The 23,907-nt window shown below is 42.8% G+C and overlaps 1 protein-coding gene across 2 annotated transcripts in view; it reads left to right on the forward strand.

The window, feature by feature from the left end:
• The window catches only part of gabrb1 (gamma-aminobutyric acid type A receptor subunit beta1), a gene marked incomplete at both ends in the record, with an annotated part of 116,814 nt that overhangs the window by 92,150 nt on the left and 757 nt on the right, over window positions 1-23,907 (forward strand). Inside the window, one exon of one of the 2 annotated variants that reach the window (XM_084438543.1) lies at window positions 22,587-22,840. In XM_084438543.1, coding sequence (XP_084294669.1) covers window positions 22,587-22,840 — 254 coding nt within the window. The remainder of the gene's footprint in view (window positions 1-22,586; window positions 22,841-23,907) is intronic. The other variant, XM_084438544.1, reaches the window with a different exon arrangement.

The following is a 23,907-nucleotide window of genomic DNA, read 5'->3' on the forward strand; positions in this document are numbered from 1 at the left end:
CGAGTCCTCACTAAGACCAAGAAAGTGGATCACATCACTCCAGTTCTGAGGTCCTTACACTTGCTTCCTGTCTGTCAAAGAATTAACTTTAAAATATTGCTGTTGGTTTATAAAGGACTGAATGGTTTAGGGCCAAAATATATTTCTGATCTGCTGCTACGTTATGAACTATCCAGACCTCTCAGGTCATCTGGCACAGACCTGCTTTCTATCCCCAGAGTTAAAACAAAACATGGAGAAGCAGCATTCAGTTTTTATGCTCCAGATATCTGGAACAAACTTCCAGAAAACTGCAGGTCTGCTGCAACTGAGTTCTTTTAAATCAAGACTGAAGACTTTTCTTTTTGCCACTGCTTTTTATTAAATCAAATAATTATTCATTCATACACTGCACTGTAACTTTTATTCCTGTATTTTATTTTTCCTGCCTTTTGTTTTAAATGTACTTTTTAGCATTTCGTTTTATATTACCTTTTATGTGTTGTACTTTGTCTTGATGCTTTTAATGTCCCATGTAAAGCACTTTGAATTGCCTTGTTGCTGAAATGTGCTATACAAATAAACTTGCCTTGCCTTATAGTTATACAGTATATGCCATCTGTCTATAGTGTATTTACAGTATATGTCCATTATGTCAATAATGTACAGGATATGTCTATTCTGTCTATAATGTACCATGTTTAATATGTTTATAGTGTATATGTCTACATGTCTATAGTGTAATATTTTGTCTGTTTAATATGCTGTGGTTAATTTTATTACATGTATATATTGTAACTATGCGTTGGTGGTTTATGCACCTAAGAATTTCACTCGCTGGTATGCTTCGCATAACCACTTTTTGGAAAAGGGAAGGCACTTTCAAAACTACTTGGAAGGTGATTGGGTGAACCATTTGAAAAAAATCTGAAAACGTCTGTCACACGCTAACTTCAACCACTCCTCACTGTCATAAACCCACCCAGCGTAGTTGTTTGTATTTCAAATTCCTCAGAACCAACGCTGATTGGTGAGATCGTTTTCCTATCGGGCTCAACATTTTATCTATAGAGTATCCAGACTGATTTGCAAGTAAGAACGTGAGCTCACAATATCAGGACGGTCTCAAGAGGCTAATAAACAGGACAGTAAACAGATTTGATTTGATTACTTTATCTGAATTGTAATTAGATTGTAATTAGATTACTTTACTAAATACTCTCTCTGGAAAGTACCGTATTGACCCAAATATAAGACCGTTTTTTTGGAATTCCCCTCCCGGAATGACGGGGCAACCAGTCGCCCTGAGGTAGCAGAGCGTAGCGGTCGGGAGGGGGTGTAGGGTTTGACCATGGCCTGGAGGTAGGAGGGGGCTGTTCCTTTCATTGCCCTGTAGGTTAGCGCCAGAGTTTTAAACTGGATGCGAGCCGCTACAGGGAGCCAGTGTAGGGATGACTGACGCCGGCGCCCCAGCGAGGAGGGAGTTGCAGTAGTCCAGGTGGGAGATGACCAGGGCCTGGATGAGTATCTGCGCCGTTTCATCAGTGAGGAAAGGGCGAATCCTCCTGATGTTGTAGAGCATGAATCTGCAGGAACGTGTGACGGATGTGACATGTGCGTAAAACGACAAGTTGGTCATCCAGGGTCACACCCAGATTCCTCGCAGTCCGAGTCGGGGTCACCACTGTGTCTTCAATGGTGATGGCCAGGTCCCGGTGCGGGCAGCCCTTCCCCGGGAGGAACAGCAGCTCAGTCTTGTCCAGATTGAGCTTGAGGTGATGTGCGTCATCCACGCACCCAGCACAGGACCAGTTGGGTATCATCGGCATAGCAGTGATAGGAGAAGCCATGCAAGCGAATGACAGAGCCCAGAGATGTTGTGTAGAGGGAAAACAGGATAGGACCCAGGACAGACCCTTGTGGAACCCCCGTAGTCAGACTACGCGGTTCCGACATCGACCCTCTCCATGTCACCTGGTAGGAGCGGCCCGTCAGGTAGGATGCAAACAGGGAGTGTGCAGAGCCAGCGACACCTTTCTCCTTGAGGGTGGAGAGGAGGATCTGGTGGTATACCGTATCAAATGCTGCTGACAGGTATAGGAGTATCAGGACAGAGGAGAGAGAGTTTGATCTCGCGGCATGGAGTGACTCCGTCACTGCAAGGAGGGCGGTCTCTGTCGAGTGGCCAGCCTTGAACCCGGACTGGTGGGGATCTAGGAGGTCGTTCTGGTGGAGGTACGAGGAAGCAATCCTTGCTTCCTCTAGCAGGATTACAATTTCAAAGGAAAACAAAATAACTACATATTAGGTTACTTCATGTATGAACCTAACATCCATACAGGTACGGCCTACATAGCATAACTTCACGTGTCACTTAGAACATTCTTACAGAAAAATTGCGGGCACTGAATCTCTCATCTCCCGTCTACTGACGTCCGAACGTGACCTCCCTGCGGAACATGCCCTGCTAAGGATACAGCGAGATGTGTAAACAAGTGTCGCTAACTGCCGTAAGAAAGATATGAGCGGATTGCCCTGCAACCAACCAAACAGATCTGTGAAATGGGACACCTCGCCGATGTGTAGCGAATTAGTCATGGCTCTGATCTGTTCAATCTGATTCTGCAACGGAAGTTGATTATCTGCAATGGTGAAACAGCATGTCTGCTTTAATTTCTCACTGCCTTCCGCATGTTAGACATCTACTCATTAATCAAACCCAAAGCATCAGTTGTTCTGTTGGACAACGTCCCAAATGCCACTTCAAGTTTCTCAATGTCCGTCACTAATAATTCGACCCCCACGCTAGCCGCGAAAAAGAAAAGCAAAATATCTTCCCAGACCCCATGTTGAGTGAGTAGGCTGTCCACAACCCCCGCCCTAGTCTCTCTCCTAGTACGGCAGATTTCGGAACGTTGAATCGGTCTTTCTCCCACTATCCCTTTAACACCTCTTTCTAATTCATCGTCTGCTACTTCCCTGGAACGGTTGATGTATCGTAGCACAAAGGTAGAGTTAAAAAGGTGTGCCATTTAAGGCACTCCGCTCGCTTGGGAGTTTGGCATCTGCCTACACACAAAACATGATGACAGATTTTTGACTGACGTAGCTACCTCATGAGCCCAATTTCAAAGCAAGGTTTTCCACGGCTGACTGTGTTGGTCTAACCACGGAAAACCACAGGATGATAAGACACAAACCATTTATAATAGCAACTTGAAACCACCCAACTCTAGTCTGTGAGTTTGAAATCGACGTGTCTTCTCCCTGAGAGACATTCTTTAATTGCTGTGTATCTCTGCTGTGAAAGGAAAACTACTCCTGGGCGTGTCCCCGGCCCAGAGATACAGAACCTTTTTAACAAAATACCCTTCACAATACCCCTGTCTCAGTTTTAATGAGTATATCTCAAGTGCAACCTGGAGTTTTATTCACAGTATGACAATGACCCACACACCCTCCACAATCACTGGCATCCACTTCGTGTCCCGTCTTGGTCGTCGACGTCTCCACCCAGAGTAGTTTAGTCTTCCCTGTTGAACTCCAGCAGACATTGATCACTCATGTCCCAAGTCAACCCGGAAGTCCTTCTCTCCAACTCCACCTGTTAGCACAGAAAAAACACAAGAAAACTGTGACAGTATAATTCATTCCACGACTCTGATTGTGATAGCATATCTCTCACTCTCTCTCTCTCACTCAGACCAGATCTAGAGGTCATTGTTTCTCAAAATCCTTATTGTTTAATTTCTTAAAAGAGCCGACGCGATTCCAGCTCTGGCTTTCTCCTCTACTCTCTTGACCTTGATGGTGATTGCTTTAGTTAGAGTGTCACTGGCATGAGCCATCACCTACATCGCGTGGATGTTTTACACTAGCCGACCAGCATTCAAGATTGCCATTTGCACCGACAGTAACACCCCACGATCGTAGGGGGTGCAAGTTCGAAAAAGCTGGTGGGAGTGTTTTACATCTACAGTACGATCCCTCCTTTATCTCCTGAGCTTGTGAGGAGGGGGCGGAAAACTCGTCATTTCTGTCCTCATCTGACGGCATTGTCAGCCCCGCCCCCCTCGAGTGGGGCAGGCACACTTTGGTAAGATGAGACAGCCCTCGGCCCGTCATTGACAGGTGTTCTACCTCCTCCTCCGACTCCCCTCCCTAAGCCTACTCTGCTCTTGATGATAGTCAAGCGACTGGCTTACTGTAGTTTGGCTCTGTGGCTGTGTAAGGGAGGGGCTGAGTCGGTGAGTGAGAAAGAACTGCTCCAGCACTCTGCTTAGCAGATAAGGTTTGGGTCACACAGTACGATTTTATCACAGTGACCTAACCAACAACGTTTCCCTAGACTGTATATATATATATATATATGTACATAGTCCTATGCATACATACATACACATCTAGCTTCCATATGCAACAATAAACCTAAATCACAAACACATCCAAAACCCCGGTCTTTCACGGAGCCCTTCTCAAGGACACGCCAGTCCCTAGAAGTGAACGCCACCCACCGAATCAGTCGCGTGGGTATGCAACCCTAGGATAGAAATCCTGCAGGTTCTTACTTTAAGAATCTCTTAAAGGCCTTCTCAAGAACACTCCAGTCCCTGGAAGTGAACGCCACCCCCGCCTCAGTCGCGTGGGTAACAACTAGGGATGCACCGATCCACATTTTTTCACTTCCGATCTGATCCCGATACCTGAATTTGGATATCGGCCGATACCGATACTATTCCGATACCAGAGCTCTTTTTGCTTGAATATTATTATCATTATTGTTTATTTTATGAGGCTGTAATAAACTCCTCTCTACAGGCAAGTATGACATGTACTTGAGGGAAGTATAAGCTCAGAAAAGCTTAAAATTGATTATCAATATTTATTAAATTTCATAAAAGTGCAACAAATACACTCTCCAGCAGCCACAAGGGTTTACTTGTCTGACTTGAAATAAAATGTGTAACAAGGCAGCGTTTACTAGTGCAAATATATACACTATCAAAAGGCAAAGAATAGCCTACCTGTCATATAAATGTGAACAGCACAAACACAAATCAAGTAGAGACTACTATGCAGCAATGCGGTTTTCAAGTGTCAAATATGAAATAAAGTGTAAACATCTCTACACTGCTCTCCCTCCCAATAAAAGAAAATGCATACAATGGGCTGCTTCATCTGATCAGCACAAATTAAGTACACTGGCTCAAGTAGCAGCAACAAATCAAGGTTTTCAAATGTCAAATATTTGAAATAAAAGAAAGTGCAATCAGTGTAAACATCCACACTATCAATACAACAATGTGCATTTGAACAGCACAAATCAAGTACAGTATAGGAGGTTTGGCATTGGTAAAAGGCGACCTGGATTAAACTAAACACCAGTCTGTGCAACTGTTCTTCCAAACAAAACAAGTAAATGATCCCTCCAAAACACTGAGGGAGTGATCTGGTGTTTTATATCTCACTTAAACATTGGTAGGTTCTTTTTGAGGAATATGAGCATTTCGGCCCTCTCTGCTGTCAGACGATTCCTCTTTTCATCCACAATATTGGATGTTGTGCTAAACAGTCTTTCACTTTCGACAGTGGTTGAAGGGGCACTGAGGAACTTTACTGCAACAGCAGCAAGGAGAGGAAAGCGAGCATGGTTGTTTGCCCAGTACTGGAAAGGGCTGTCTTTCTCACCAATCGTTGGTTCTTTCAAATACATTTGCATTTGGATAACCGCTGCCTGGGTACCCCCTGATGCAGCAGGTTCATCATGCTCCTCCAGAATTCTGTCGTACAGGCTGCTGAAGCTGCTCTTACTTGAGCTTGGAGGAGAACCAGTGCTTGGACCAGCTTCCATGTGAGCGACCTTTTGTGCTGGCTCTGCCTCAGTTGCCTCTGATTCATCAGCTGATGGCCTGTGCAGTGCTTCCTCCATTTTCTGAAGCTCTTGTGTCAGGAGAGCCTTGGCACTCCTGGCAGTGTCTCCACCTGTAAAGAATCTAACACAAAAATGAAATAGGTTGAGTACAACTCAATGCGCGCGCATACACACACACACACACACACACACACACACACCCTTTAAAGCTAGGACTTAATCAACATGTAGTTTTTGTTTGGCAGGATTTAACTTTTTCAGTTTAAAACTTAGCCATCATAAATTAATAGGGCATTATTAAAAATGTGTCTCACCTGTCCTTGTATCGAGAGTCCACTAAAGTGGCAACAGCGTAGAGGGGTTCACCTTCCATGCTGCTGAATCGTCTGTTGACCGCTTGTAGAAGCGTGCTTTTCATTGTTTTGATGCCGCTGTCAGTACTGTTCTCCTCGGCGAGCAGGCGTTTTAAAACGGTGACGGCTGGGATTACGTCGGCTGCAGAGGAGGTCACTGAACTGATTTTCCTGGTCAACTCCTCAAAGGGTTCCAGCACCGTCACTGTTTTGTCTAGTAAAGCCCACTCGTTGGCTGACAGTGTTGCAGGCAGGTTGTGGTCAGCAGCATATGCACAGAGGGGTCGCTTCTCTTGAAGAAGGCTCTTGATCATATAAAAGGAGCTGTTCCATCTTGTTTGGACGTCTTGAACAAGACGATTTGGGGTAGTCGTTGTCCCTTGCATTTCACGCTGTAGGTCTTCCAAGCGAGACTGTGCGAGTTGGGAGTGCTTGAAATGTGCCACGATCTTCCTGCCATTTGCTAATGCATCGCTAACGCTGCGTTGTGATATTAGCCCCTCGTGCACGACGAGCTGCAGAGAATGAGCAAAACAGCCTAGGCTAGGGACTGCCATGTCTTCCATCGCTGCCTTCATGTTACTTGCATTTTCCCGTAGTATGACATGCACTTTATCCAGTGGGATCTCCCAGTGATTTAACATCTCTGTAATGGAGGCTGCGATTGTAGCTCTGTTGTGTGAACCCCTGCACTTTTTTACCTGAAGCACCGCACTCTGTAGGCTATGTGTGCCAGAGTCAACCCAGTGCACTGTGAGGCTGATCAGTGACATTGGGCACACATCCGAGGTCCAAATATCTGTGGTAAAGCTCAGGGCTGGAACTCCTTTTAACTTGTCAGCTAACTTGGACGACACTCGGTTGTATAGTTTGGGTAGCGCAGTCTCTGATATATATTTTCTGGATGGTAGACTATACCTTGGCTGCAAGTGCTCCATCAGGCTGCGAAACCCCTCGTTTTCCACCACACTTAATGGTTGGTCGTCGACTATGATAAAGTTGAGCAACTTCTCTGTAATCATTTTGGCTTTTACGTTGTCTGCTGGAAGTTTAGCCTGCTTTTGGAATGACTCCAGGAGTGATTCTTGACGTTTGGTTTCATCTTTCTGCCCCCTGGCTAAATATTCGCTGTGCTCTTTTGGGTGGTGCTTTTTCAAATGTTTGATTAGATTAGTAGTATTGTACGTTGCGACAGAGCTTCCACCTCTCGGAACGACGGCTTTGCAAACATTACATGTTGCTGTCTTGCTTTGCGGTGTTTCAAGAGTAAAATAACTCCATACAGCGGACATGTTGTGAAGTTTAGCCTACAGGCTAGCTCGCTGCAAACTGTGGAATGGACTTTCCGGAATGGAGGTGTGTCTCATAACTCCCATTGTTTTTCATTGAGACACGCCTCCGTTCTAGGAAGTCCCATTCCACAAATTTCCGATCCATGAATTACGTGAGTATCGGCACCCGATACCGATATTGGATCGGATCGGTCCCATCCCTAGTAGCAACCCTAGGATAGAAATCCCGCGGGTCTTACTTTAATTATCTCTTAAAGGCTATCTTCTCAAGAACCCCCCTGGTCCCTGGAAGTGAACACCACCCACCCGCGTGGGCTGGCAACCCCAGGATGGAAATCCAGCGGGTCTTACTTTAAGGCAATTCCCCTGATCTTGCACAGGTTGTCCTTAAAAGCTACACATAGAGAAGTGGTCTACTTCACATGACAAAACAATGCACGCGGCTTGGCATTCAAACATAAGACATGTAGCTACATACATTCACCTCCAGCACTGGTTTTGTTTTACGTGTTGAGAGACTATGTGTGATCTAGTTGAGATTTACTGATTTGTTTTTATGATAGGGATACTGAACCCACTCACCCAGTTGGGTCTGATTCTCTGTCCGGGGTCGTTCAGGTCACAGCTGCACTGCCAGGCGTCTCCCGTGGCTGTAGCTGTCTGCTTTGGCTGACGACCAGTCTTGGATTTCTCAGGGTTCGATGTCTGATCCGGGTTGTCACGGCACCAATTGTTGACTTTCGTTGTCTTTTATCATTGTCCTTATTTCAGCTATGCGTTGTGTTTTGATGACAATAAAAGACGGTCCCCCAATCTAACATAATACCACGCAGTCAAGTGTCTCCTTGTTCTGATGTATCCCAAATAAATCTCTCCAACACAGGATTTGAGCGACAAGCAAAAGCTGTTTATTCCAGAAGTTTTAACATACAAAAGACAATGGCATAAAGTCTAATGTACAGTTGACCTTTCTGTATGCTGTCTGGACTCAAATCAAAGCATTGGTCTCGTTGCAACATTCTAATGTGGTTTGAGTGTCCCCCCCCCCCCCCCCCCTCTTCTCTTCTCCGATAAGACTGTCTTTCTGGTCTCTTCTGTGGTCTTGTTTGGTCAAGATAAGCTACGCCGCCTCGGCACTAACCACAACAATTGTGTTTGGCACAGAGTGTACCAACCATGGAATGTCATCTTTATCTCATAAGTCTATGGAAGAAGGACACCGTTTCTTACAGAAAGCTCCAGCCGACAGCCATACTCAGAGGTCAATCATAACTAGGGCTGCGAGCAGCATTGAGCGGGCCCTCGCACCACACGCGTGTCGGGGTGTGGCGCCGTTAAAGGGTGTGCTATTTCGGTGTGCAGTACTGAGAGAACCTTCCTGTCACCAGTAGGTGGCGCTCTAAGCGTGACTCAATACTGAAGCATAGATGTGTTCAGGACGGTACCTTGATGAAGCGTGAGAAATGTTGAGTAAATCGGATAACGTATGTAGGAGTTATGATGACTTCCTGTAAGCAGTAGGTGGCGCAATTAGTATGACTCAATGCTCACGCACAGATGTGTTCAGGATGTGACCTTTATCAACCCTGAGCAATTTGGAGTAAATCTGATAACGTATGTAGGAGTTATGAGTACTTCCTGTTTCACCAGTAGGTGGCGCTGTAAGTGTGACTCAATACCGACGCATAGATGTGTTCAGAAGGTGACCTTCATGAAGCGTCAGCAATTTGGTGCAAATCGGATGATGTATGCAGGAGTTATGAGGACTTTCTGTTTCACCAGTAGGTGGCGCTGTAGGTATGACGCAATACTGACTTACAGAAGTGTTCTAGATGCGACCTTCATCAAGCATGAGCAATTTGGAGTAAATCGGGTAACATATGTAGGAGTTATGAGTACTTCCTGTTTCACCAGTAGGTGGCGCTGTAAGTGTGACAATACCGACGCATAGATGTGTTCAGAAGGTGACCTTCATGAAGCGTCAGCAATTTGGTGCAAATCGGATGATGTATGCAGGAGTTATGAGGACTTTCTGTTTCACCAATAGGTGGCGCTATAAGTATGACGCAATACTGACACATAGATGTGTTCAGGACAGAACCGTCATGAAGCGTGAGATATATCAGACAAATTGGATAATGTATGGAGGAGTTATGAGGACTTTGTGTTTTATGGCGAAATGTCAAACTTTGGTGGGGCGCCACGGCAAGGGTGTTTTGGTGAAAACACAATTTTTTTACGATGAAGCTGACCGAATATGAAGTTGATCAGATGAAATCTGTAGAAGGAGTTCGTTGAAGTACGAGGCATGGAAATGGTCAAAACAAGGACAAAATGGCACATTAAAAGCAAAATGGCGGCCTTCCTGTTGCATGTTGGGTATAGCTCCAAGAGACATTTTAGTGTGTCTCGATGAAATACATATGCCCTCCGAATTTCGTTCGCCTACATCAAACTGAAAGGTGGGGCTCGCCATTTTAAACTTTCCAGGGGGCGCTCTTGAGCCGTTTTCCCACGCTTATTTCCGTCACCCATGAATTATCAAAATTTTCACCGGGACTGACGTATCTGCAAAGTTTCATCCGTTTTCATCGATGTTTAGGCCGCCAAAAAGGCATTTCTTTGGGGAGAAGAAGAAGGTAGGAGAATAATAATAACTAGTGCTGCGAGCAGCAGTGAGTGGGCCCTCGCACCCCACGCGTGTCGGGGTGCCGCGCCGTTAAAGGGTGTGCTATTTCGGTGTGCAGTACTGCGAGAAACTTCCTGTCACCAGTAGGTGGCGCTCTAAGCGTGACTCAATACCGATGCATAGATGTGTTCAGGACGGTACCTTGATGAAGCCTGAGAAATGTTGAGTAAATCTGATAATGTATGTAGGAGTTATGATGACTTCCTGCTTGACCTGTAGGCGGCGCTATAAGTATGACTCACTGCTGACACACAGATGTGTTCAGGATGCGACCTTCATCAAGCTTTAGCAATTTGGAGTAAATCGGATAACGTATGTAGGAGTTATGAGTACTTCCTGTTTCACCAGTAGGTGGCGCTGTAAGTGTGACTCAATACCGAAGCATAGATGTGTTCAGAATGCGACCTTCATGAAGCGTCAGCAATTTGGTGCAAATCGGATAATGTATGTAGGAGGTATGAGGACGTACTGTTTCACCAATAGGTGGCGCTATAAGTATGACGCAATACTGACACATAGATGTGTTCAGGACAGAACTGTCATGAAGCGTGAGACATGTCGGACAAATCGGATAATGTATGGAGGAGTTATGAGGACGTACTGTTTCACAAATAGGTGGCGCAATAAGTATGACGCAATACTGACACATAGATGTGTTCAGGACAGAACCGTCATGAAGCGTGAGATATATCGGACAAATTGGATAATGTATGGAGGAGTTATGAGGACTTCCTGTTTCACCAATAGGTGGCGCTATAAGTATGACGCAATACTGACACATAGATGTGTTCAGGACAGAACCGTCATGAAGCGTGAGATATATCGGACAAATTGGATAATGTATGGAGGAGTTATGAGGACTTCGTGTTTTATGGCGAAATGTCAAATTTTGGCGGGGCGCCACGGCAAGGGTGTTTGGTGAAAACTCAATTTTTGTTGATACCTTTTGATCACAAAGGTCTTAAGATGAAGCTGACCCGATATGAAGTTGATCGGATGAAATCTGTAGGAGGAGTTCGTCGAAGTACGAGGCATGGAAATGGTCAAAACAAGGACAAAATGGCACATTAAAAGCAAAATGGCGGCCTTCCTGTTGCATGTTGGGTATAGCTCCAAGAGAAATTTTAGTGCGTCTCGATGAAATACATATGCCCTCCGAATTTCGTTCGCCTACATCAAACTGAAAGGTGGGGCTCGCCATTTTAAATTTTCCAGGGGGCGCTCTTGAGCCGTTTTGCCACGCCCATTTCCGTCACCCATGAATTATCAAATTTTTCACCGGGACTGACGTATCTGCAAAGTTTCATCCGTTTTCATCGATGTTTAGGCCGCCAAAAAGGCATTTCTTTGGGGAGAAGAAGAAGGTAGAAGGTAGAAGGTAGGAGAATAACGCACCGCCAGTGCTCGGGCCCTAATTATGAACAGCTAACAGGATCAGATTAAACCAACATTTCTCTGAAAATCAACCAAATTCAACAGTGTCCTGATTTTAAACTGCAAAAATGCACAAAAATACACGAAGGTTTCCCGCGCGTTTCGCATAGATTTTAGAATGTAGATTCAGTAATTAAAAAAGAACTAAAACTTAGGAGCATAGATACAATAAAATTATAAATTAAGTTGCTTATTGTAGAGGGTAAAGCTCAAGATATAAACATTAGTTAATACATCCAATTGGGATGGCGAGCTAGCCTGGTACGACCATCCCGTTCTCGCGAGCATACATTCTGTTGGCCTTCGCCTCCTCGAGAGCGATTATCCCAAAATCTAGACCATACCGGGCCAATCAGGGACTGCGTTTTAACTGCTGTTCCGTACCACATTGGAAAGCAGCCCCTGATTGGTTCGGGTCCCTGCCGCTCGCTAAACAAACATGGCGGCTCCCGAAGCAAGAGTGGTAACGTTAACTTTAGAAGAATAAACGCAGCTATTAGTGCAGTTATTGCAGAAATAGACTTAATCACAACACTTAAACAAGAACAAGAGTATGCACTAGCAGAGTTTCTCGGTAGAAAATACATTTTTGCTGTTCTCCCGACTGGATTTGGCAAAAGTTTTCTGAACGCTGATTGGCTGAAGGTGTTTGTCTGTCAAGACAAGTACCCCCACCCACAAAATCGCTCTCTATGGGGCAAAGGCCAGACCGATATTGCGGAGCAAAGCAGTGGGCTCGCTAGATCGGGATGGTCATACCAGGCTAATGGCGAGCTAGTGTTCCTTTACTTTTCTTTCTCACGTCACATTAAAGCTAATCACCAGACAAGGCCTCAAGATTGGTTACTGTAACTCTTACGGCTTGGCTTCACTGTCTGTCAGCGTCTTTGTCAACCATCAGATGCTAAGGAAATTAATCAATTCTAATTACAGTAGTAAACAGCCATTGCTTTTTTCAGTTCCTATCTTTCTGATATAACTTTTTCTGTTGGAATAGGTAATTGTTGTTACTCTTCTACTTGTACTAAATATGGTGTCCCCCAGGTGTCTATTTTGGACACTTTGCTATTTTCTACATGATAGCTTGAATTTAAATATTACCCCCTCAGGTCCTGCTGATTTTTTTTAGATTTGTGATTTTGGTGTTGTCTGACACTTATCTAAATTTCATCAACTTAAGACACACTTACTCCAAAGTGATTTATATGTTTATTTGAAGGACAATCACAGCTACCTTTATATGCCATTAATAGTTTGGTCAGTGGCGTGGGTGAGGCTTAATCGCCTCTGGACCGGCGCCAGACGCTTCTGCTCATCGATGCACAGCTTGGGCTTGGTATCCTGTGCGGCGTGCGAGTGTGGCGCCGAGGAACAAACCACAGACCATGTCATCCAGGACTGTCCGATATACCGGACACCCAACGGCCTGATGGTTTTGGATGACGAAACGGTCTGCCCGGATATATAGTCTGGGTGACCCCTCACCCAGGCTCGGAGTGGTAAAAGGATAGCCCCTCGGCCCCGAGTTGTGTCCTGGGGAGGACACAACACCTAACCATATTCAGCTTCTTTTTTTTGTGATCAAGTATTTTTTATTTTTCAAAAGGGCACATAACACATTTCATTTCATTTATTGTTTATTTGGCACGGACAGATGCATAAAACATGAATAAATTATGCATGTGTGTGCAACACCATGGCATTTTTAGCTAAAGCTAATTTCCGATGCTTGTCCCTAAAAGGTACCTGTATAGGAAAAACAGGTTAAGAACAAAGAATTCAGTATAAAATACTTCCATACTATTTAAAATTAAAAAGCAACACATTCAATACAGTAATAGGCTGCACTACCACTGCACTCACGTATTCATTCATTCATTCATTCATTCATTCATCCACTACTACCCTACAGTCTATGACCCTATTTACACCTTATCAGACCAGAACGAGACCACAACCAGATCCCACCCGGCCGCACGAAAGTACAGTTGCACACGGCCCTGAGCGCGGACCGAACCAGACTTAATCCAGATTCGGTCCACACCCGGGACCACCCGCACCACCACCCGACCCGACCAGGACCCGGATCGCGATCCAATCCCGACCCAATCAGGTGCAAACAGGGCCCATGATGGGGACTGCCCTACACAACCTACCCCACTACCCTGCCTCCCTTCAATGGACACATACTTGATTATCTGAATTATCTGACTGAAATTTATGTTAAAATGCACCAAATTCAATAAGTGGTATACTTGTTTCATATAGACTCATACTGTAATAGACCGATAAATACCCTTAATTACTTGTGAAAATGCATCAGAGTTGCAATCAAATAGCCAACTAAACACATATAGCCTAGCCTGTAGCCTATAATAAAATAAACGAATTTCCACTTGAGTGCGTGCTTTGATCAAATACAGTACTTTATTCTCAAATGAGGCCTACGCTGCATCGATAGGCTACTGTATTCACAGAACAAAATGGTATAGCTAAAAACAACCCAAAATTAGAACAATTAGAACAAATGATAATCAATAAATAAATAAATAAATGAAATGACAGACAAGTTGTCGTGTCTTAGGCTATTGTAGCCTATAAGAAAGTCTCTAAAACAACAGATGTAGGCTAACGTGGCCTAGGCTGTACGCTATTATTTAACAAATACAGTAGGCCTAGTAGTCTGTGTTCCTGAAGTCCATTAACTGGGAACAAAAAATGACTCGATGCTCCTCTGCTTCAGGTTGCTGACGTGCTTTCTGGCTGCCAAGGAATGCAGCTCTCGCAGCAGCATCAAATCCATTGTTGTGGCCTCACTCTGTTGCTCCAGCCACTTCAAGCTGGTTGTCAGGCTCCCTGTGGCTTCTGCGTGGGAGATTTGGGGATCAGCTTGGCCCGCTTTGTGAGGCAATTGTGAGGACGACTTGTTTGCTTTTTTGCATTTGACATTTTCCCGCTTTAGAGTACCAAAGAAATGAAATGTGACAGTAGGCTACAGCCTACAGGCAACATGTAGGTCTACATACAGTTGTTATTATTCACAGTAGGATACTGTACATGTTTATTATAAAAGATTTAAATGCAAGTACAGTACTGTTATGAAAATCCCACCAGTAGCCAGATAGCAGGCTAAAAAAAAAGTTTTTTAAGCCTGTCCGGTAGCCCGGGAGGTTCGGATCTCTGAAGTTCGGATGAGTGGGGTCCTACTGTATGTATAAAATTCATCTGAATTTGTTGGTGATCAGGATTCTTTAAACATTCAACAATTGAGCCCCAAACTTTTTTCCATTGTATGGGATCATCATTAACAGATAAATTAAGGTCCCTTAAAGATATATTTTGAACTTGAAGAGATGTATAGGATGACAGTAAAAGATGGGAATACAATACTGATACCATACCCTTTTGGCCAAAATTGCTTAGAATAGTATGTTTATTTCAATATAGTGGCCTATGGGCAGAGCACAACGACGGACGTTTCAGCCAGAGGCTTTCTTCAGCGTTGTGGCAAGGCATACAGAAAGATGGCTTAAATTAGATGCCAACAGGTGTCACAATCAGTCACAAAATAAATACAATTACAATACAATAAAAATGTCGCATCTCACACTGTTTACAAAAAACAACTCAATAAGAGTTCCTCATTTAATCCTTTTGGATATTCTGTTTGTAAAGTGTGTATCCAAAAATCTTCTTTCTGAAGCAGTTTTCTGTCTCTGTCACCTCCTCTCCTAAGAGGCACAACGGTTTGGATTCCTTGAAAGCGTAAGGAGCATACATCATGACCCGCCAGGTTAAAATGTATGGCTACGGGGGACTTTCCTGAACGCAGTTAAGAAGAAGTTAAGAAGAAATTTCTTCTTAACTCCACTTACGAAGTTCCCGGGACAATTCTGGCATTCCTGAATGGTTTCTTATCTCGGATTTGTTCTTATCTAAGAACAGGATTTAAGAACGCGGAAATGCAGTCGTAGGTAGGCAAGATTGGAGTGCGCCCGTTCGCAAGGGCTGAATTTATGAGAAATCCGAGGTGATTGCGTTCACATCAATTCTACAGACATCCTAGGCTTGAATAATAATCATAATCATAAATACGAGGATATTTGTATTATTTCCAATTACGTTTCACAATCATGATTCTACAAGGCATTGCAGTGTCCTAAAATAAATAAAAGCACTACACAAACACTGCAAATGGCATTGAATTAATAAATAAGCACTAAACTCAGTCGCTATACTAAGACTCAGCACAACAGCACCTTATATTCCATAGTCGTCAGAATGGACACATCTACATTCTGTAAATAAACGTGAATATCCATAACTAAAATATATCATATGGTCCTACATAATATAGATATAGGGCCTATCAAGATCCATAAGTAGCTTACTCATGCATTTAATTAAACTGTACAATTGAATCTGCTCTCAGCACATCCCATCCCTTTCATGTAGGCTATATATTTTGTATTAAAAGTCCACATATACCGTCTTGTTTTCTTTTGCTATTTTGTATTGTTTTTTTTCTCCTTGCTTAAGTGTGCACGTTATAAGAGCCAACGGAGAAACGTCTCACTGCTCATTTTATTTTACTGGTATGTTGCATGTGACGAATAAAATGTCGAATTTGCACGTGACCTTGAACATCAATCATGTCAATTGGGAACGTCTCAACTTTTTCCGCGCTGTCTGGGGATTTTGTGTGCACACGACCCTGTAGGAAGGAGCTGGAAGGGCGTTTATGTATGCAAATTCAGGTGTACGAGAACACGCATTCAACTTAAGAAGGGGAGCACAGCTGAGAACACTTTGCCGGTGTAGGAACACATTTCCACCCATTCATGAATCCGGCGGGGATCATTCTTACGGTTGGTCTTACGAAGTTTGTAAGAAGATATTTAAGAAGACACTTAAGAAAATGTTCAGGAATGAGGACCCTTGTTTCTAATGCTGGATTTGTGCTCTGAAATCCTCACTTTTAACTCCCTGGTTGTTTTTCTTACATAACTGAGTTTTAGTAGTTTCTCTTCAGCACGCCAGACAGTGAGGAGAAACTATAGGACCTAGGGTTTGTTTAGAGTGTTTAGGTGGAATTGCTGAGTGGATCAGATCTTGTAGCCTGTGGGGAGAAGCGAGCCTCTCCTCCACAGGCCTCCAAGAAACTGATGCATTTGGATTTAACCAGATTGGACGGAGAACAAAGGACCAAAAGTAAAATAAAAAATTTGGGACTGAAAGACCGCCCTGAGTTCTCTGTCATTGTAATGTGGCCATTTTCATTTGAGGTCGTTTCCCCTTCCATATACATTTTGATACTATTGAATGAAGTTTTCCCAATATTTGGGAGGAGGAGCTAACGGTAACATAGAAGGAAAAAAAAACTTTGGTAAAATGTCCATCTTAATGATGGAGACACGGGCCTGCAATGATTGCAGGGAATGTGACCATCTATCAAGGTCCCTCTTGATGTGGTCAATGATGCCCCTAAAGTTTTTAGTTGATGTATTTGGCAAGGAAGGATAGACATCAATGCCTAGATACTTAAAGTGCTTCACAATGGGTATATCAGGGGGCAATAAAGAGGGGTTTAATTTAGAATTTAGTGATAACAATGATGATTGGGACCAGTTAATTGTATAGCCCGACATCATAATAAAATCTCTAAATGTGTCTAGAATGTGTGGAATAGAGGAGGGTGTCCTATCTGTAAACAATAATATGTCATCAGCATATAAAGCTATATGATGTTTAGTGTCATTAAAAGTGATAGGTGAGATAAGAGGATGTTGTCTTATAGATTGATACAGTGGTTCCAATGAGTGAGCAAATAATAATGGGGAAAAAGGACATCCTTGACGACAGGAATGTGAGACAGGAAATTGAGAGCACATGTTGTGTGACCTGTAACAATTATAGCGGAAGGGTTACTGTAGAGTAGTTTTGTAAGTTTAATAAATTCTGAGTAAAAAAACAAATCTTCGACAACCATCCACAGATAATCCCATTCTAGTCAGTCAAATGCCTTTTCTGCATCTAAGTGTAGGGTATGCTACTATTTGGAAAGAGTGATTGGTATAGGTGTCTGATCAGGCAAGCAATCTCTTTTCTCTTAACCAATCAGAGTACAGCTTTAGATGTTTTGTGCGCGGAGAGAGAAGAACATGAGAGGGACGAGAGCTGTAATGGTGCAGTGAAGTGAGTCCGTCGAGATAAAACCTGCAAAGATCTCTTTTGTTGGAAAAACAGTTGAGTAGGATGTTTCTCACGAGCTCGGCGTGTTTTGTAAGAGTCTGAGGAATTATATTTTTCCCAGCTAGCTGTTCTGCCCTGGCTAACAACGGAGTGCTTAGAAAAGGTTGTGGACTGAGCAGAGTCAAGTATCTCATCAGTGCCTTGAGTTCCGCGGAGCAGTTGTCGTTGAGAATTTAGTTAGTGTGCATGAAGTAGGCCCTAACGTTACAGATAAGTCTCAGGACCTGTCTAGGACTTGAGAGTGATCTAGTTGAAGTTCACTATAGCCCACTGGAGTGATTAGTGTTAATACGTTGCATCGGTAGTTAGTTCGAGCATCGTGAGAACTGTTACGATATTTGATAAAGCCTGTCTGGTCATGATGTATTAGTTTGGTCATATATGACTCTACCCATGTGGCTAGAACTCTGGCATAAACCTTTATTTCTGTGTTCAAAATGGACAGGGGTCTATAGTTGCTACAAAATGTGGGATCTTTATTGAGTTTCGGTAACACTACTATTATGGCCAAATTGGCATCATTAAAGAAGGAACCTTGTTCAATTGATGAGTGAATCATATCAAAAAATAACTGACCAGGTTCATCCCAAAATTTGATATAAGGGGAATCCCATCCCAACCAGGTGATTTCCTTCCCATATTCAGCTGATAACTATATCTACAAACAAAAAAAGTTATAAAGACTTTTCTGCCCTCACAAATGTTGTAAAAACACACCCTAAATGATAGCAATGAATTGTTTTGTCATTATGAAAGTTGTTCATGAAAGTCTTGGTTATGTAATGATTATTTTGAACATCTTAGATCTAAATAACTAAAAAAAAAAAAAAAAAAAAATGTTTAGTCACAACAGTTCCCACATCTGGCAGGCTAATTAGTAGGCAATCAGAATATTCATTGCCCAAACCACATGATCTTTCACAATGGGCCATCATCTTGGACAAAGGACAGTAACAGCCTGTCTCCTGTCTGCCTGTGACTCAGCCACACTCAGAGCCATGCAGAAGACAGAAATAAAATTTAAAAAAAATGTATCTAAAAATTCAAAAATATAACCACTGTTGTCCATCTAGTGAATGTATCTGTCAATGTATTTGATACACAAACAGTTAACATGTCTCGTTGTCAGCTATTTGCACAAGCACCATGCACAGTAGCTACTCTAATCTCAGAGTTAATCAGTAACTACTCATTAACTAATCATTAGTTCCTCAGTAACTACTCATTTTTAACTTTTGTTTGTTTGATTCAGCCATGACCATCTCGAGCCCATCACCTATTTAGAATATGAATAGATGTCCACAGAGAAAGCGCCCTATCAATCCAGGTAAATTTGCACCTGTTAGAATGTCAATAGAAAGTGGGCTGTACGTTGCTGGCTGACAGCAATGCAAGGATATGCAAGCTTACTTTTTGTGTAATTGAGCTACTTTTAAAAATTACATATTATTTGATTGTGCTCTACCTGGAAAGTCGTGATTAAAAGGATGATGTCAATGTTTTTGCAATGTATGATAAAATCTCACACAACTAGAAGTATAAATTGTTGCCATTTCATTGCGCCTGGGCGATGCTCGACCTGAGGGGGTCGAGCATCAAGGGTTTAATAATTGCATATCTGACATCAAGGGCTGGATGTCCTACAATTTCCTCCAACTCAATGATGGTTAATCTGAAATCATTGTTTTTTGGCCTCAAGAGTCAACGCAGTTCAGTGTAATCAGAAATTGGTCTACAAATATTAAACCGTCTTCTTAATGGTAAATGGACTGCACTTATATAGCGCTTTTCCACCTTAGCGGCACTCAAAGCGCTTTACAATGGCCTCTCACCCATTCACACACACACATTCACACACCAATGGCGGTAGCTGCCATGCAAGGCGCTAACCTGCTCATTGGGGGCAATTTGGGGTAAGGTGTCTTGCTCAAGGACACTTCGACATGTGTACAGTCAGAGGTGGGATTTGAACCACTGGCCCTTCGATATGCAAGCTTACTTTTTGTGTAATTAAGCTACTTTTAAAAATTACATATTATTTGATTGTGCTCTACCTGGAAAGTCGTGATTAAAAGGATTATGTCAATGTTTTTGCAATGTATGATAAAATCTCACACAACTAGAAGTATAAATTGTTGCCATTTCATTGCGCCTGGGCGATGCTCGACCTGAGGGGGTCGAGCATCAAGGGCTTAATAATTGCATATCTGACATCAAGGGCTGGATGTCCTACAATTTCCTCCAACTCAATGATGGTAAATCTGAAATCATTGTTTTTGGGCCTCAAGAGTCAATTAGCGCAGTTCAGTGTAATCAGAAATTGGTCTACAAATATTAAACCGTCTTCTAAATGGTAAATGGACTGCACTTATATAGCGCTTTTCCACCTTAGCGGCACTCAAGGCGCTTTACAATGGCCTCTCACCCATTCACACACATATTCACACACCAATGGCGGTAGCTGCCATGCAAGGCGCTAACCTGCTCATTGGGGGCAATTTGGGGTTAGGTGTCTTGCTCAAGGACATTTCGACATGTGTACAGTCAGAGGTGGGATTTGAACCACTGACCCTTCGACCATTGAATGACCAACTCCTACAGCCGCCCCTGAGGAACACCTTCTAGGAACCTGGGTGTAGTTTTTGGCTCTGACCTCTGTTTCGAGGAGCAAGGTAACACTGGGCCTCATTCACCAACGAAGTTCTTAAGAAGCATTTCTTCTTAAACTGTACTTACGCCGTTTCTAAGAAAATTCTGTCATTCACCAATGGTTTCTCATCTGGGATTTGTTCTCAGCTAAGAACAGAATATACGAACACTGAATAGCAGTCGTAAGTAGGCCATTTGAGTGCGGAAATGTAGACTATGCAAAATTGGTGATTGCGGTTATCTCAATTCTACAGTTGGATGATATATGATTGAAATGCAATTATATTTGCATAAATCCCAATAACGTGTCCTAATCATAACCATAATTTCCATTTTAAACGTGTGCGTCAGAATATCTGATATGTCATAGTTTAAATCATTTCGCTCCGAATTGCTTGTTATTCGTGTTGATCTTGAAGATGTAGCTAGATAAAATATTTAGATTATGTGTAAATAATTTGTGATTGTGGTGTAAATTAATGTGTTGTGTTTTGTTTTAAGTCTTTGACCGTTCTGCAAAAGCACTGTGAGATTTCGCTGTATAGGCCTACATATAATAGCCTACCAACAAATCCATGACCATTTCATCATTTGATGATTGCGGTCACCTCAATTCTACAGTTGGATGTGTGTTAGTGCGCTAGACGGAGAGTCTGCTGCGGAGAGGGGGTGGTAGTCCGGCGGTCTTCCAGCGGTTTACGAACACGTCGTGAATCAGACGGGAGCTTTCCTTAGAAACGTTCTTAGGAAGAAATTTAAGAACAGAACTTAAGAAGATATTGGTGAATGAGGCCCAATGTTGTTTGATCCTGTTTCCATCAGATAAGGATTTGTCTAAGATCAGGTCATTTTTGTCTTGCCGATTTGGAGAGGGTAATCCATGCTTTTAGTATCTCACGTTTAGACTACTGTAATTCTCTGTGTTCATGTCTCAGTCAAAAGTCCCTCTCCTGCTTGCAGTTGGTACAAAATGCTGTTGCAAGGCTTTTAACTAGGAGTAATAGGCGTGATCATGTTACCCCCATTTTAGCCTCTCCACTGATTTCCTATTGGGTATTAGATTTCAAGATTCTGCTTTTTAACTTTTAAAGCGCTACATGGTCTGGCTCCCTTATACATCTCAGACCTCTTAACCCCCTATAAGCCTGAGATCCTTAGGCCAGGCTCTTCTGTCTGTTCCCTCTTCCTTGTGCTTGTGTCTAAGGTGATCGGGCGTTTGCTGTCAGGGCTCCTAACCTTTGGAATGCCCTGCCTGAAGATCTGAGACCAGCCAACTCTCTTTTCTTTTAAAGCTCGCCTCAATTGTACATCAAAGCGTCTTTACAGTGATTTTTCTGTGCTCTTGTAATTGTTTTCTTGATTTTAACTATTTCTGTTTACCTTCCCTTTGTTGAGTTTCACTTTTTTGTTTTTCAGTTTTTGTCTTATCCTGTGTTTTGATATATTGATGATTGTTTGTACACTTCGTAACATTTGTTTAGAAAGGTGCTATATAAATAAAGTTTATTATTATTAAATAATTCATGACAGCGGCTCCACTGCAGCTGCTGCATCGCAGTCGATAACTGCATCCGACGTTAGAGAATCACTGAGGTTCATTTCTTGATTTTTGACGGGTGCTGACAGTTGATGCTGACGTACGTAGTGGAGCCAAGAGGTTAAGGTGCCAGGTCAAAACTGAACTTGGAGAGACTGCTTTTAGTTATGGTGCTCCAAGAGCATGGAATAGGTTTCAGGAGTATTTTAAATTGGATGCCGTAGTCACAGCATATGATTTCGGAATATGGGGTCGCTGTCTGTGTATGTTTTGGATAATGTTATTGTAGGCTATTTAATTGTGTAAAATGTATGAATGTGATTGTATACTGTTATACTGTTTTTATATTGTTTATGGTACATACTGTGTAACCAGGACACTACAATAAATGAGACCTTGGTCTCAGTGGGCTTCCCTGGATAAATAAAATGTCTGAAAGCGGGTAATCTACCTACAGTATTTAGTGTGATTGTGTCTCATACTAATCTCAGTCCAACCCCAAACTTGTGCCTTTCCCTCTGTCCTTCAGGTATAACCACTGTGCTGACCATGACCACCATCAACACCCACTTGAGGGAGACCTTACCCAAGATCCCCTATGTCAAGGCTATCGACATCTACCTGATGGGTTGTTTCGTCTTTGTCTTCCTTGCCTTGCTGGAATACGCTTTTGTCAACTACATTTTCTTTGGACGTGGACCTCATTTGCAGAAAAAGGTGGCCGAGAAGGCAGCTAAGACCAACAATGAGAACAAGAGCCGACTGGAGAGCAACAAAGTGCAGGTGGGTTAAGGCAGACTTAAAGGTTCACCCCTAAGAATTGAACTCCTTTAAAGATGTACTTAAATTGACTATCTTAAAAAATAGGCAAAATGTAAGCAAGTACTTCAAGCTGGAATCTAATAAAGGGGATGTTAATAATGATCTTGTTTTGGTAACACAATCTTCGGAGCCCTGGAGTGCCCTGGCTCCCCTATACCTTTTCCCCTTTTGTTAAAACTTAACATTGTGAAACCATAATACAATGTAAGTACACAGACGTTCAAATATAACTACAAATTTCTTACTACAAGTGTTGCTGTGTAGTTAAATATTAAGTAAGGTACACTGAAGGTTAAGTGTTAACAGTTAATTTCACTCACTGTTTGTACTCTACTTCATGGTCTGTCCCATATTTAAAGGAACACGCCAGGATTTGAGGAATTTGAGGATCTTCCCCAGAGTCAGATAAGAACATACATATGCTTCTCTGTGCGGAATCTTTTTTTTTTTTTTTTTTTTAAGTAAAAAAAAGAAAGAGGCATTTCTGCTTTATTACGATAGGACAGTGTAGGTGACAGACAAGAAAGGTGGGAGAGAGAGAGAGGGGCATGGGCTGGATTAGAACTCACGCTGCCGCAGAAAGGACTAGCTTTTACATGCTAAGCGCCCCAGCCCGTTGAGCTACCGGGGCACCCTGTGCAGTAGGAATCATTGAGACTTTGCCTAGCTTAGCTGCAATAACTGGAATTAAGTAGCCTAGCTCCCTCAAAAGTGGGAGCAACGTGCAAACTTGTGTATTTATGTAACCGAGTGAAACGTGGAGTAGCTGGTAAATCTCACTCCTTAAAGTCTATTGGTGCAACTGTTAGTGTGTCCGGGACTCAGACAGCGATTGCACACAGCACCTCTGTATGTTACAATGGGGCTTTTGATGTGTCATGTGCAAAAATGACAATGTCTTATTTAACATTCTTATTTCTACACGTGGTCACAACATTTCTACACGTGGTCACAACATGTTTTGGAGTTGTTGGAAAGTGTATCATCACTTTTCATCATTGGGTCGTCCACAGACGGGCCTCCCATCT

This window comes from Borostomias antarcticus, assembly GCF_949987555.1.
Source record: "Borostomias antarcticus genome assembly, chromosome: 5".
In the NCBI taxonomy this organism is placed as follows: Eukaryota; Metazoa; Chordata; class Actinopteri; order Stomiiformes; family Stomiidae; genus Borostomias; species Borostomias antarcticus.